The 17,052-nt window shown below is 33.2% G+C and overlaps 1 protein-coding gene across 2 annotated transcripts in view; it reads left to right on the top strand.

Moving 5' to 3' along the window:
- DIAPH3 (diaphanous related formin 3) overlaps positions 1 to 17,052 on the top strand; it is a 563,950-nt gene that overhangs the window by 388,872 nt on the left and 158,026 nt on the right. For both annotated transcript variants that reach the window (XM_036831862.1, XM_036831861.1), the window contains one exon: positions 6,847 to 6,982. In XM_036831862.1, coding sequence (XP_036687757.1) covers positions 6,847 to 6,982 — 136 coding nt within the window. The remainder of the gene's footprint in view (positions 1 to 6,846; positions 6,983 to 17,052) is intronic.

Below are 17,052 nucleotides of genomic sequence, written 5' to 3'. Positions count from 1 at the left end.
AAATAATGAAACACAGTTTATACATAAAGATATGGATGAATCTTAGAAATATAATGTAGAGTGAAAAAAGCAAGTCATAGAAGTTTACAATAAAGGATAATGCAAATATAAAAAAACTCAAAGATAACATTTATGATAATAGCCACGATTTATGGAGGATTATACTCTGCAAGACTTCTAAATTTTACATACATACACATACACACATTCATTTAAATTTACTGGCTTTGGGTTATTTTGCTTTCTCTGAGAGAAAATGTGTTGTATAATGCTATAATGTATATTTAAACTAGTTGTGGGAAAGTTCTTGTTATTACATTTAGTTATGCAGAAAACAAACTATAGGAGGAAAACAATTGTGAACTGGTGTATTTTATTTTCTTCCAAAATACACACACATGAACACATACAGACACATGTATATTTGTTAACATATATCTATATATTTTTGTATGTACATTTATTAATATACCTCTGTATTTTTTAGAGATATTTTAGAATCTTCTATTACCATAAAAATCACATGAGCCTTAGGAACCCAGGTTAATTATTGGTTATGCCTTTGAAGTGAACAGTCAAAATGTGACTGACGTTTTAAAATCCTCTAGACTGGTAAGCCCATAGATCTTTCAGACAAGAGCATGTACCAGGCTGTGTCTGGAAGTTCTGCAAGCACTCAAAGAATTTGTTTTGGCATTACATGGGTGAAAGTAGTTAGTGGCAGTGCAGTTTATTTACCAACTGACTATATGGAAAACCAGGTCAAGAATAAGTTGATTAAAAAAGAAATTGTTGTCTTATAGCTAACTATGTATATGGCTAACCCTTAACTTTCCTTTCTGGCTTCAAATTTTAGAATTGAAGTAACTAAGAGGCAATTATATCTAGAGTAATGCGGTTTTCTAAACTTTTCTGTTTTAGGCTGCTTCTACTTCTCAAAATTTAGGATAAAAGAAAACTCCAAATTACTATTTGAACTGAGATAGTATTTTCAGACTAACTGCCTATTTCTGTGCTGTCTGTTGGTATTTTTCCAGCTAAAATTCTTCTAATAGTTATAATGTTCGAATAAGATACATTTTCAATGAGATAGGCTTTTAAATGAGACTCTATAGTGCATTTTCCATAAAACAGAATAGCTTTAAGAACTACTTCAGACCTTATTTCTAAAGGTAAACATTATTTTTATAGATCCTAAGAAGTAAATTTGACTTTTTATTGCCCGATGGAATACTAAAAGGGTGTGGCACTTATATCTGGCAATAGGTGATCTATTCAATGTTCTCATTGAAATGCATCCAGTCATTAAAGTAGAAAATTCACATCTGGAAATTGTATGCTTTAATAAGTTTGAAAAATAAGCTACATGATATATTTTTTATTTATTACCCGTTCCTCTTACTCATTTCCCTCAAACAAGAAATAAGCTTTGATTCCCAAATATTTGCCTATCCTTTGTCCTCCACAATCCACCTTTCCTTTCCCATCTCCCTTATACATACATACACGGGTGCACATGCACACACACATACAGATATGCACACTTGTCTGTGAGACCACACTTCTTTTCTTTTCTTTTTAATAGATCTTTATTGGAGTATAATTGCTTCACGATACTGTGTTAGTTTCTGTTGCACAACAAAGCGAATCAGCCATATGCATATACATGTCCCCATATCCCCTCCCTCTTAAGCCTCCTCCCTATCTCACCATCTAGATCATCGCAAAGCACCGAGCCGAGCCTATCTCCCTGTGCTATGCTGCTGCTTCCCACGAGCCAACTATTTTCCATTTGGTAGTGTTTATACGTCTATGCTACGCTCACTTTGCTCCAGTTTCACCCTCTCACCCCGTTTCCTTAAGTCCCTTTTCTATGTCTACCTCTTTATTGCTGCCTTGCAACTAGGTTCATCAATACCATGTTTTTTTTGTTTGTTTGTTTGTTTGTTTTTTAGATTCCATATATATGCGTTAGCATACGGTATTTGTTTTTCTCTCTCTGACTTACTTCACTCCGTATGGCAGACTCTAGGTCCATCCACCTCAGTACAAATAACTCAGTTTCATTTCTTTTTATGGCTGAGTAATATTCCCTTGTATATATATATATATACCACATCTTCTTTATCCATTCATCTGTCAATGGACACTTAGGTTGCTTCCATGTCCTGGCTATTGTAAATAGTGATTCAGTGAACATTGTGGTACATGTCTCTTTTTGAATTATGGTTTTCTCAGGATATGTGCCTAGTACTGGGATTGGTGGGTCATACGGTAGTTCTATTTTTAGTTTTTTAAGGAAACTCCATAATGTTTTCCATAGTGGTTGTATCAATTTACATTCCCACCAACAGTGCAAGAGGGTTCCCTTTTCACTGCACCCTTTCCAGCATTTATTGTTTCTAGATTTTTTTGATAATGGCCATTCTGACCGGCGTGGGTTGATACCTCATTGTAGTTTTGATTTGCATTTCTCTAATAATTAGTGATGTTGAACATCTTTTCATGTGCCTCTTGGCCATCTGTATGTCTTCCTTGGTGAAATGTATGTTTAGGTCTTCCGCCCATTTTTTAACTGGATTGTTTGTTTTTTTGATATTGAGCTCCATGAGCTATTTGTATATTTTGGAGATTAATCATTTATCTATTATTTCATTTACAAATATTGTCTCCCATTCTGAGGGTTGTCTTTTTGTCTTGTTTATGTTTCCTTTGCTGTGCAAAAGCTTTTAAGTTTAATTAAGTCCCATATGTTTATTTTTCTTTTTATTTCTGTTACTCTAGGAGATGGGTTAAAAAGATCTTGCTGTGGTTTATGTCAAAGAGTGTGTTTCCTATGTTTTCCTCTAAGAGTTTTATAGTGTCTGGTCTTACATTTAAGTCCTTAATCCATTTGGAGTTTACATTTAAGTCTTTAATCCATTTGGAGTTTATTTCTGTGTACGGTGTTAGGGAGTGTTCTAATTTCATTCTTTTACATGTAGCTGTCCAGTTTTCCCAGCACCACTTATTGAAGAGGGTGTCTTTTCTCCATTGTATTTTCTTGCCTCCTTTGATGTAGATTAGGTGCCCATATGTGCGTGGGTTTATCTCTGGGCATTCTATGCTGTACCATTGATCTATACTTCTGTTTTTGTGCCAGAACCATACTGTATTACTGTAGCTTTGTGGTATAGTTTGAAGTTGGGGAGCCTGATTCCTCCAGCTCCATTTTTCGTTCTCAAGCTTGCTTTGGCTATTCGGGGTCTTTTGTGTTTCCATATGAACTGTAAAATTTTTTGTTCTAATTCTGTGAAGAATTCCATTGGTAGTTTGATAGGGAGTGCATTGAATCTGTAGATTGCTTTGGGTAGTATAGTCATTTTCACAATACTGATTGTTGCAGTCCAAGAACATGGTATATTTCTCCATCTGTTTATGTCATCTTTGATTTCTTTCATCAGTGTTTTATAGTTTTCTGAGTACAAGTCTTTCGCCTCCTTAGACAGGTTTATTCCTAGATATTGTATTCTTTTTGTTGCAATGGTAAATGGGAGTGTTTCCTTAATTTCACTTTCTGATTTTTTGTTGTTGGTGTATAGGAATGCCAGAGATTTTGTGCATTAATTTAGTATCCTGCAACCTCACCAAATTCATTGATTAGTTCTAGTAGTTTTCTGGTGGCACCTTTAGGATTTTCTATGTATAATATCATGTCATCGGCAAACAGTGATAGTCTTACTTCTTCTTTTCCAACTTGTATTCCTTTTATTTCTTTTTCTTCTCTGATTGCTGTGGCTAGAACTTCCAAAACTATGTTGAATAATAGTGGCGAGAGTGGACATCCTTGTCTTCTTCCTGATCTTAGTGAAAATGCTTTCAGTTTTTCACCATTGAGTATGATGCTTATTGTGGGTTTGTCATATATGGCCTTTATTATGTTGAGGTAGGTTCCCTCTATGCCCACTTTCTGGAGAGTTTTTATCATAAATCGGTGTTGAATTTTGTCAAAAGCTTTTTCTGCATCTATTGAGATGATCATACAGTTTTTATTCCTTAATTTGTTAATGTGGTATATCACATTGATTGATTTGCGTATATTGAAGAATCCTTGCATCCCTGGGATAAATCCCACTTGATCATGGTGTATGATCCTTTTAATGTGCTGTTGGATTCTGTTTGCTAGTATTTTGTTCAGGATTTTTGCACCTATGTTCATCAGTGATATTGGTCTATAATTTTCTTTTTTTGTGATTTCTTTTCTGGTTTTGGTATCAGAGTGATGGTGGCTTTGTAGAATGAATTTGGGAGTGTTTCTCCATCTGCAGTTTTTCAGAAGAGTTTGAGAAGGATCGGTGTTAGGTCTTCTCTAAACATTTGATAGAATTCGCCTGTAAAGCCATCTGGTCCTGGACTTTTGTTTGTTGGAAGATTTTTAATTACGGTTTCAATTTCATTACTTGTGGTAGGTCTGCTTATATTTTCTAATTCTTCCTGCTTCAGTCTTGGAAAATTCTGCCTTTCTAAGAATTTGTCCATTTATTCATGGTTGTCCATTTTATAGGTTGCCTTCTCTTTTCCTAACTTATGTTGACTTTTTAGCAGCCGTCGTCTTAAAGGTGGTGCTTAACGTATCATCAATATGAAGCCATATGGTGGAAAAAATATAAACTGTAGATAGCTTTCAAGTCTTGCTTCTGCCTCTTACTTTCATTGTAGTGAACAAGCACACAATCATTCTAAGTCAGAATGGAGGATGCAGATTCCATTTTGAGGAAAGGAGGGATTGCATATTAAAATATGTATTATTGCAGCTGGTATTTCATAGCTTAGCAATAATATTTAGTGTTACTATATATCATGAACTGTGAAGAGTCTGAGAATTTATCAAAGTTTCATGATTTCCATAGTTTCGTGGATGTTGGTAAAGACAAAAGACCATGGGGTCAGAAGCGAAGAATGGTTTATTACAGCACTAGTCATAGCTAGAGTAAATAATTTCGTAGATTCCTGATCTCAGGTTCGCACAGGGCAATGTGAAGAGGGCTGGGTTTAACACCTACACACATAGTGCTTTGTATTACTCGAAGGAAATCCTGAATTTAGGGAACCCAAACTTTTTTCAGAATTAGTAAGACTATTTGACCTTTGCCCCAGTTTATCATACTGGACAGTAAACAAATCCATTTGCTTAAGAGGTAGACACTACCTCCATCTTCCAAGAGTGTTCATTATATAAATATCTTTGAAAAGATAGTTTGGAACAAAGGTGCTTCATTAGTACTTGTATCTTAGAGTACTTAGTTTTGCACTCTCTTACTTGAAAGTCTTTAGTTGTTTCCTCCTTCCTTGAAGGAAACTCTAACCCCCCCTATCTTGTTCTAGAAGATCCTAAATGATCAGGCCCCAGCATATCTTCTGACCTTATCTAACACCACCATACTGGCCTCTTTCTTCTCTCTCCAACCCACCAACAGCCTTTGCATTTGTTTTTTCCCAGATCATTATCTGGGTAGCTCCTTGACTTTGAGCTTGAATCAAATCAGAGAGGGAGGCCTTATCTGACCACCTAATGTAAGTTAACTGTCCAGGCATTCTATCACATCATTCTTTTAATTTTTTTTGTAGTACTATATTTATTAAAGATTTTAATTGTTTATCGTCTGTCTTTGCCTCCCGTCCCACCCTATCACACAGAATGTAAACTTGTTTTAGAACTATATGTCTATTTCCCAAGTCTTTAGGTTAGTACCATTTACTATTCAGTCTCTCAGTAAATGTTTATTGCATGGATGGATGGATGGATGAGTCTAATATTCCCTCTATTCTGTGCTTTTTTTCCTCCTTTTTTCTTTGCAATTTTCCTTTTATTGTTTTGATCAATAATACTAAACTTTATTTTATTTCTAATGAAGAACTTGCATTATCCCTAGGGTAAAGAGAAAAAAAGAATATTATAGTAAAGAAGAAATTAAAGCCTTCCCCCAAAATAACATGCCACCTACTTGTTAAAGTTTAATTATATACTTTTCTACTTAATTCTATTAGTGATAAACTAGCAATTAGATAACCTGTTTGGATTCATTGGTACTGAGAATATGGTCTCCACAGGAGAGTGTAATATGATGCCATGCTGTTTGTTGGCACTTTGAAAAATCTATGATTACCTGCTAATTCCCACAGATGCCACATGAGTGGCATTTCTTGATTTGCATAAAATTTTAAAAAATAAGAAAGTAACTAATCACATATCTATTGAGATCTTCTTATGGTTCACATGTCATTATTGGTTTTGATGAACAGTCAGAGGGCCTGACTTTGAAATGCCAAATATTTCTTTAGTCATCCTTATGACACTTCTCTCTGTATGAAAGAAATTGTTAAACGATGGTTTGTAATATAAGGTAGCCATTACAAAATTTCAGCTCTTTTCTATCATTTCTTCTGTGATTATTTTTCTTGTACCCAATAGTTTACTTAGCAGAGGAGGTATGGGAGACTAATACATTTCCTAGACGAGGTATGGGAGACTAATACATTTCCTAGACACTCTTTTGGAAGTATGTATAGGAAAATGGTTTTGATTTGTAAATTAAATGCTCTTTTATCTTTAGTTTCTGTCTTCCTTCTCTTAGTTGATTTCACTAACATGCAGGTGCTTTAAACATAACAGTTATATTTTTACATACATAACACATTTAACAAAGGTTCATGTGCTAATATTTTAAAAGATTGTGTTACTAATATAAGAAGTAGTCATTACTTAAAGGACATTTAATCACAATTCTACAGATTAATAATTTTCCATTTTCTTTGTGGAATCACTGTGGTTAATATTGATCATTTTCCAAAATTTGTTTGTAATAGCAAGCAATGAAGGAGAATTTCAAAAAAAGAGAAGCAGAGGAAAAAGAGAAACGTGCCAGGATAGCCAAAGAATTGGCAGAGAAGGAACGACTTGAACGCCAACAAAAGAAAAAACGCCTGTTAGAAATGAAGACTGGTGAGTACTATCAAATTTGCTATTTATACTGTGTACACCAAGATTAATATGGGTTACTTTATCAGCAGTTTAATATACTTCTGTGAAAAAGGAAGACATGATCGCTTATTTGCATAGCTAAACAGTAGAGCAATTCTTTCTTTTATGGGCTTTCCCCACTTTAGTTTAGTAACAAGTAGTGTTTTCATTCTGACATTGGTCATAGGTGATTTTGGTCCTCTGGTGTACTGTTGTAGTTCCATTATATTAGCAGTTCTTTGGCTACTACTTAAATAACCAATCTGCAATAATTTATGTCAGTGAATAAATTAACTATAGGAAACTGTGGGAAATTCTTTGGGACAAGTAATCTGTTTTCTTTAACAAAATACTCTTAAGGAAGGGGAAAATATGATGGAGGGGAAACTTACTGATTAAAAGAGACTTAAAGAGACATATCGACTAATTGTAATAAATGAAACTTATATATACTGCAATCCAAACAAATGTGGAAAAAAGTAGTCTGAAAAATTTGAATGCTTTATTTTTTCTTGTAAACATGACAACATTGTTGTGAATATGTTTTAAAGTCTCTTTTAGAGACTCGTACTGAAATTTTATAGATGAAAAGATATTATATCTGGGATTTCAGTCAAAATAGCCTAGCATGACTGGAAAGTAGGCAGGTGTATAGATGACACAAGATTGGCTATAAATAATACTTGGTAAAGTTGGGTGATGGGTACTTGGAGGGTAGGGTGTGTTCACTATACCATTTGCTCTACTTTTGTATTTTGAAATTTTCTGTTTTTTTAAAATTTATTGATTTTGTTTATTTATTTTTGGCTGTGTTGGGTCTTTGTTGCTGCGCACAGGCTTTCTCTAGTTGCCGCGAGCGGGGGCTACTCTTCATTGCGGTGCGGTGGCTTCTCTTGTTGCGGAGCACGGGCTCTAGGCACGCGGGCTTCAGTAGTTGTGATACATGAGCTCAGTAGTTGTGGCTCACGGGCTCTAGAGCGCAGGCTGAGTAGTTGTGGCACACTGGCTTAGTTGCTGTGCGGCATGTGGGATCTTCCTGGACCAGGGATCGAACCTGTGTCACCTGCATTGGCAGGTGGATTCTTATCCACTGCACCACTAGGGCAGTCCCTGAAATTTTCTTTATTAAAACGTTCTTGGAAAAAATTTAAAAGAAAAAGTAGAAAAACTACTGTTTTACAGAGACGTATATGTATATTTTCTAAAGCTAAAAGTTACCACTAAGTTAGAAGCAAAAGAATTAAGTAAATTGTAGTTATATTTTTACCCCCTCAAAATTCTGTCTCTTCCACCTCCAAGCCACTAAGTATTGCAGAAGACTTTAATTAAAATCCATCAACTTCACTGCTCAATTACCATAGTTTACAACTCAGGGCTGCAAATTCACCTAAGGTTTCCCTGGGGTAAACCGAGATGCCTTTTTTGCCTTCTTTACTTTCACTTTTACAGACATATTTTATCTTTAATAAAGCAAGCTGAGTAGCTTAATGTATTGTACATGTTTCTTCTAGGGGAAAAAATTATCCATGCACAATTTCTTGTTCATAGGAGTACATTTGAAATTCAGGAAGTGTTCTCAGAAATATCTTAAAGTGTTAACAAAATGGAGATCAGGAAAACTTAGCACTGATTTTTAAAAGAAACTTCTGGACACCTTTTTAAAATAATGTATTACTGCCTAATTTACCAGACATTCTGATATTTGAACATTAGCTCATTTAGTGTTGGTTAACAAGTCATCTAGATGAGTTACTTGATGGCAGATTGGCTGTGTACTGTTTGTGGGTTTTACCTAAGGGTCTGTCACACAGAGCCTTTTTAGCAATCAGTCTGGAAAGTTGAAACCTGACAGGAAGCAAAAATTTTAATGAAACCTCACATCCAATGTAATCTTAATAATGTTTTCATTTAAATTTCTATTTCTCCTGAAGGAAGTTTCCATTTTTAAAAATAACTAAGTTTATTTTATTTTCCAATTTGAAAATAATATTTTCATGTTATAGAAAATCACCTAAAAAGTAGTGGATCAAAGACCATTATCCATAATCCAAAGAATCACTGTTAATATTTTGACACATTTTTCCTTCAGTTTTAAAAGCTTGTACCTTTTAACAACGTGAGTTTAGTGTCTCACATTACCTTGCTGAACTTCCTGAATGTTTCATGTGTTACGTAACTTGTGATTTGTAATTTGTAATTTGTAATATCTATGTCGTTGCCTCCACTGGCTATACCATGTCACATTAGTCAATGTGAGGTCATAGAACAATAGTTATTTCCAACTTTTCAGTGTGATATTTATTTATGCATAACTAATTGAAAATGTTTGTAATTATTAGAATATGGAATAGAAAAGGGTAAATATTTTTAAGACTTTTGGTGCACGTTACCAAATTGATTTCCAGAAGTATTATTCTAATTTCACCAACTTTTAACGTTTAGTTTATGAATGTGTCTTAGTTGAGTATTCTCATTTTTTAAGGTTTTTGTTAATTTAATAGATTAAAAAGTTGTATTTTATTATCTTCACTTGCATTTCTTTGAATATTACTGAATCTGGACATTTTTTCAAGTGTTCATGGTGCATTTGTATATCCTCCTTGGTGAATTGTGTTGTCTTAGTCTTTTTCCTAATTGATTTATGTGTTAGCTTATTATGCATCAATATTTACCTTTTAAGTAGATTTCCTCAGTTTGGCTTTTTATTTTTATATCTTGACATGTGTTTCTTTTTATGTAATGTTTTATTATAATCTTTGTTTTTGTGATTTTTTTTCTATCATCTTTAGGTTTAGAAAATCATCCCTTCAGCAATTTCATATTCTGCTTCAATCTTTTTTTAGTTTAAGTTATTCATAATACTATTCTGCTCCATTTATTTGTAATTCTTTCTTAGTCATTCATATATTTGATGTATAATTTTTAATATACTAGGGTCTGTTTCTGAATTCTATCAAAACTGTTCTAAAATTTGATGATCAATTATGGCTAATAGCTGGTTTATGTTGTTTTCAGATAGGTAATTTTATGTTGAGGTTGTTACTTTTCTATTCTCAATTATTAAAATAAATTTGAATACTTTTGATTTTTCAAATAAATTTAAGGAAAGTTTTCTATTACATCTTTGGTAAATTGGAGCTCATCTTATTTGACTTATTGGATTATTTTATGAAATTTTTCTATACTATCTCTTCCCAAACATGGTCTGGAAATTATCGTAGATGGGTTTCAAATAAATGTAAGGCTCTCACTTGATGGGAGCTCCCAAAGCCTTTATATGCTGAGGTCCATATGTACCATACATTTTGACATTTTCCGGGAGAGTATTCTTCAAAGGATAGTCTGGCTGACATTGATTTATATAAACAATATTAAATAAATAATTTAATACTATATATTATGTGAATATTTTAATAGATTTAATCAATCATTTGATAAAAGATCATACAGCATTTGATACAATAGAAAGCTATGATGCAGTTCTTTTGAAAATTTTGGAAATCAACTTTGAATTATTTTCCTGTAGACTGTAGAATTTTAAAGAATTTAGGGCTATATCCCAAATTTCATAGCACCTAAATATGTAATTTTCTCACCAAAGTAAAAGACCTCTTCTAAAATCCCAGTAAATGATGATTATTCTGAATGGTCTTTAATTTTCCTTTAACCATAACATGATTATTAGCATAGAAAAACAAAATATTCAGTCTCAGTATTAATATAGTTGTTATAGCCAAGTAAGTCATATAAGAATCAAATATATTATTATTTGTTGATACCTTTTTTCATATTTAAAAATAGTACTTTTAAAAATAGTACAAATATGAAGTCACCTTTTTCTTTCCATATTAGATGTAGAACATGCTTTTTGTCAATACATTGTATTATTATGAAAAATATAATTGCTGTGGTCTTCCATTATTATTTTATTGGTATAGAAAAAATTAATAGCTAGGCCACTTTTGTTTCTTTTATTCATCAACAGTTTTTTTTTTCCTATATGCTGTGATTGCAGTGATAAATAAGGATAAATAAGATTTCTGCTGTGATGAAGTTTAAAATTATAATGAGTGAATCAGACAACCACATATGTAAGATAATTTCAGATTATAAAAAGCTATGAGAAGTAAAGTAAGACAGGATAATGAGATGAAAATAGAGACTGGCTGTGTTGGTGTGTGCTGGAGATGAAATTTGGTCTTCAAAACTAAAGAGAATATTAATGTATATCAAACTTATTCATTTAAAATATTGGTTATAAAACTCCTTATAAACTGATAGGATAACCAGGCTCATGTATATTTACTATGCTATATATGCTAATAGTGTGAAGTTTTTAAACATCTTATTGTGAGGATCAGCTAAAACTTTATATTATTTTTCTTTCTGGGTGTTATATTTTCATACAGAATATAGTATTGCTCTAATCTTTGTAGAAGTTGTTGCCCTGGCTTTCTTCAAAAGAATGTAGAAGGGCAAATTGTTGAATTTATAGTAGTGCTTTGTCTCCTCTCTGGACCAGGAACTTCTTGTTTTTTCTTATTTCTGTATGTAGAACACATACCCCTGAATGATAGAGAAGGAGAAAAATCTTCACATAACCCTACCCTAAACCCACAGGAAGCTTCCTTCCATATATTTTCATGACTTTAGCATTTTCACCATACACATAAGAACTGTGTTTTTTCACAGATGTACGAATTCTTGTACCATCACCCGAGGCAGTAGAGTAAATTCAATCCCTGCTCTTTCTTATCCATCATAAATCACTACTTGCCCTTGGCAAGACAGCAAGCAACTATTTTCAAGTCTACTATTTATTATCACTATCATTTCAGAATTTTTTTTTGTTAGTAGAATGAAAATAAACATGGGTTAATGGGATGTTTCCCTAAGAAGAAAAATGAAGCATTAAAAATCCTTTTGAGCAGCAAAACTAAGAAGCACAGCATCTTGTATTATGTAATGGCATTAAAAGGTCATTTGTCTCATTTTTGTTTTCTTTAAAAATGATGAGCCTGGAGGTCTCTTAAATATTCACATATGCAGTTGTAGATATTTCTGTTGAATGATTTGGTATTACATTAAACAAACAAGCAAATTAACTACATTTTCATGATGTCCTTGTTTAATTGGTTGAATTTTGAATACATTCTCTGAGGCTGATATTTAAATTTGAATTATTTTTATTTAGAAGATACTGAAAGTATTAAATATCTGATGTAGAAATTAGTAAGTATAGACAGTGAAATTTATTTAAAGTGTGTAGCTATCCTTATGTGTGATCATTTCTAGTAAGACAGATAGTGATTTTATGTGATTATGTACAACTTTTTCAAAGCTGCACTTCTGTCTCTTAATCATGGAAACGAATAGGGCGTTTGATAATAGAATTCAAATATTATGCTTTAAGACTTCCTGAGTCTGTAAGTTGATTCACTTAATTTTTAAATAGCACATCAGAATGGTCTTGAAATGGACCCAATGTTGTATAATTATGTTTTGTGAAGGAGGTAAATAAGAGCTTATTTAATGGAGCAATAAAAACTATATGAGCAGCTTCTATATTTTAGTCTTTAGATTACAATTTATTATTTATTAGACTTAAATGTCTCATTTGGTACAACTTCAGGCTATTAAATAAAGAGATAATTAGCTTTTAGAAATCTGTTGTTTACCCACATGGCCAAAACTGCTCCTTTGTTTTCCATTCTGCAATTTAGAATAACTAAGCAATTAGGCCTCCATTTTAGAGGAAATACATATTACAGAAATACTACTTGGGAATGTCTCTGCCAGTCTCAAAGTTATGCAATTAATGTGTGTACTTGCTTTCAAAGGCTTGACAATTACCCTGTCCTCTGCATATATCATAAAACTTAGATTATTTTCCATAATTGCATATATTCTAGTTTTATAGAGTAGTGCTTTCAGTTTTTTAGCATCTTTTGGCCATTTATGCATATAAAACAGTAGTTTTAATTATTTCTACTTAGAAGAATAAATAAATTAGATTGCATTGGCCTTGATTATTTCTCTTTTCTTACCTTCATCTTTTAAGGAATAATAATAATTATTATTATAATAATAATAAAAGCAACAACACCCACTACTACTGCTATCATTACCACTACCACCACCATTTTATGTGTCACATATTATTTGCCAGGCTCTGTATGTGTTCATTATTGTATGTAATAGTTGCAGTGATCTTAGAAGGCTATTTTTATCAAAGAGTCAGTTAATTCCTTTTGTACATGGTCACAGTTTTAGCAAGCAGTGAAGCCAAGACTCATGTTTTCTGACCAGAGGTCATGTTTTTATTTTTAGTTCTTTAAATTTTTTTAATTGAACTATGGTTGATTTACAATATTGTGTTATTTCAGGTATACAGCTTTAGATTCTTTTTCATGATAGGTTAATACAAGATATTGAATATAGTTCCCTGTGCTATACAGTAAATCCTTATTATTTATCTATTTTGTATATAGTGGTGTATAGCTGTTAGTTCCATAATCCTAATTTATCCCTCCCCCTCTCCTTTCCCCTGTGGTAATGATAAGTTTGTTTTCTATGTCTGTGAGTTTGTTTCTGTCTTGTAAATAAGTTGATTTATATTATTTTTTTAGATTTCATCTCTAAGTGATATATTTGTCTCTCTCCATCTGACTTACTTCACTTAATATGATAGTCCCAGAAGTCGTATTTTTAACTATTGTGCTGTTATTCCTTTACCACTGATGACTTAACCATAACGCAGAAAAAAGGGACCAAAACAATTTTAGTAATTGGTGACTGGCACTAGACTATACCTATGTATTGTATACCTTTGTTGAGAATTGTCTTCCCTGAAAACCTGTGAGAGGGACAACTATCTCTTTAGTGCCATATCAATGGATTTAAACTAGATAGCCTCTTCCTTTGTCTTGGGAAGTTTTGAGAGAATTGCCAAATTAAGAATGTTTCCCAAATGCTTCAGATTCTACTTTGATTCTTCTGCTTATCCAAAGATTTGTATATCCCAATGCCTAGAACTAGCACCTCCCTGCCCCACTTTTTCTTTTTAATTTTTTTATTGAAGTATACTTGATTTACAAGAGGTTTAATTTTTATTTATTTTTATTTTATATTGGAGTATAGTTGATTTACAATGTTGTGTTAGTTTCAGGTGTACAGCAAGGTATTCAGTTATACATATACATATATCCATTATTTTTCAGATTCTTTTCCCATATAGGTTATTACAGAATATTGACTAGAGCTCCCTGTGCCATACAGTAGGTCCTTGTTGATTATCTATTTTATATATGGTAGTGTGTATATATTAGTCCCAAACTCCTAATTTATCACTCCCCCCACCCCACATTTCCCCTTTGGTAACCATAGTTTGTTTTTGAAGTCTGTGAGTCTGTTTCGATTTTGTAAATAAGTTCATTTGTATCATTTTTTTTGAATTTCATTTTATTTATTTTTTTACATAGTAGGTTCTTATTAGTTATCTATTATATACATATTAGTGTATATATGTCAATCCCAATCTCCCAATTTATCCCCCCACCCTCACCCGACTTTCCCCCCTTTGCATCCATACATTTGTTCTCTATATCTTTGGCTCTATTTCTGCCTTGCAAACTGGTTCATCTGTACCATTTTTCTAGATTCCACATATATGTGTTAATATAAGATATTTGTTTTTCTCTTTCTGAGTTACTTCACTCTGTATGACAGTCTCTAGGTCCATCCACGTCTCTGCAATTGACCCAATTTCGTTCCTTTTTATGGCTGAGTAATATTCCATTGTATATATGTACCACATCTTCTTTATCCATTCATCTGTCAATGGGCATTTAGGTTGCTTCCATGACCTGGCAATTGTAAATAGGGCTGCAGTGAACATTGGGGCACATGTGTCTTTTTGAATTATGGTTTTCTCTGGGTATATGCCCAGTAGTGGGATTGCTGGGTCATATGGTCATATTTTTAGCTTTTTAAAGAACCTCCATACTGTCCTCCATAGTGGCTGTATCAATTTACATTCTCACCAACAGTGCAAGAGGGTTCCCTTTTCTCCAAACCCTCTCCAGCATTTGTTGTTTGTAGATTTTCTGATGATGCCCATTCTGACCAGTATGAGGTGATACCTCATTATAGTTTTGATTTGCATTTCTCTAATAATTAGTGATGTTGAGCATCTTTTCATATGCCTCTTAGCCATCTGTGTGTCTTCTTTGGAGAAATGTCTATTTAGGTCTTCTGCCCCACCCTGCCCCTCTTGAAGGAGGGATTTTTCAATAGTCTGAATAGTTCTGGGCCCAGAGCTCAACATCTCTGAAAGGGGTGAAAATGTCTTCAGTATTTTCACTGTTTGACCCAGGTTAGAAGTTAAGGACCCAGGGAACTTGCAGTATAGTATTTTTGAAAGGGCACAAACACCTTAGTGTGTTTTACTGGAGCACAAATGCCCTGAGACACCCCATCTCCACCCCCATCTCTACCATGTGACATTTTTTTTTTCTGATGGTATTAAGAGACTGAGACCCCATGAATAGTATCAAGGGGTGTCTGGTGGGAGACTTTTCCTAGAGAGTCTCACTAATAGTTATACAGGTTTTCATTTGTGTGCAGGAGTTTCTCACTGGAAAACACAGCTCCAATTTGTGGAAACTCATTTAGAGAATAGCTTTTGTGTGCACTCATAGATGGCTTCTCTGTGTAGATGTGCAAGGCTCACATACCATTTTGTCTCCTTCCAAAATGCCCCAGAGAAGAGAAATTAGGAGAGGAGGCTCTCAGACTTCTCCAGCACAACATATCTTGAAACCTTGATTCTTTTTTTTTTTTTTTTACTTTGAGTTATGTGTGTAGTTCTTTGTTAAACATCATTATGGTACATCCTCACACTGGTTGGTTTACTGCTCATCCAGTATTTAAAAACCATTTTCATTGCCCTTCTTATGAATATTATATAATATTAACTACATGCCAAGTAGAAAATAGACTCCAATTTTTGTTGTTTAGGTTTGTTTTGGAGTGAGAGATTAAATGCCAATCATCGGGGGAAAATCATTTAAATCTTTATTGTATAGCACAGATTTCTTTTATGAATTTTACCAAAGAAATCTTTATATTAACATCACTTATTCATAAATTTTTTTATTACTAAGCCTAGATTCACCCTGTTTATATTCTAGGCAGAAATCATATCAATCAGTACTTTTGATCTTATTACTATATGGAGATGCTATAACTTTGATAACATCAGTTACACTTATTGTACTGTAATTGAGGACTCAGTCACAGTAGCATCTTCTTTGTGTAGAACACTGAGTACTCCTTAGATAACTGTCTCCCTAATCAGTAGTTATTTACACAGTGTACACTTTCCAAGCCAGTGGATTGTTGTCACCATGAGCCCTTCCAAGTCAGATTGTCAGTTCTGAGTGGAATTATTATTTGTATTTGATGGGAAGTTGTTCTCTTCAATTTCAGAGATAGACATTGAATGTTGTCTTATTTCAGGTATAATCACAAATCTCTTTGTCTTTTAACAGACTTATCTTGTTTCTGTAATCTAATGTATTCCCTTTAAACATTTTGTAAACACACACACATGTACCAGGGATGGTATAAATTTCACCTTTTTTCCAACTGTTATATATATGTATATATGTGTATGTATGTGTGTGTTTGTGGGTATATATGTTTGTGTGTGTGTATGTGTGTGTGTATGCTAGTCAAAAAAACTATAGCAACCAATCAGACAAAATTGCAACCAAAACAGAATTGCTTAGGTCCTTCAAGCAGTTAAATATGTCTACATCCCCTTTTATAAGTCAAAAATGCAGGATGCTCTGAAAACCAAAATTTTTAAAGTAACTTTAGTGTCCAAACTGATTTGATGCCAAATCTGACCTGAACTGATACGAGGTTCCATCAAATGTGAATATTCATGCTGCAGAAATAATAAAATTTTTAATTAGAAGATGCTGCTCTAAGTTGCTCTGGGTGTGTTATGATTTTACAGCGTATACACCTTTTTGACCTTTCTACAG

The sequence above is a fragment of the Balaenoptera musculus genome, chromosome 18, assembly GCF_009873245.2.
Source record: "Balaenoptera musculus isolate JJ_BM4_2016_0621 chromosome 18, mBalMus1.pri.v3, whole genome shotgun sequence".
NCBI lineage: Eukaryota > Metazoa > Chordata > Mammalia > Artiodactyla > Balaenopteridae > Balaenoptera > Balaenoptera musculus.
Note: the sequence above shows the minus strand (reverse complement) of the source record. Positions and strands in the feature narration are given on the sequence as shown.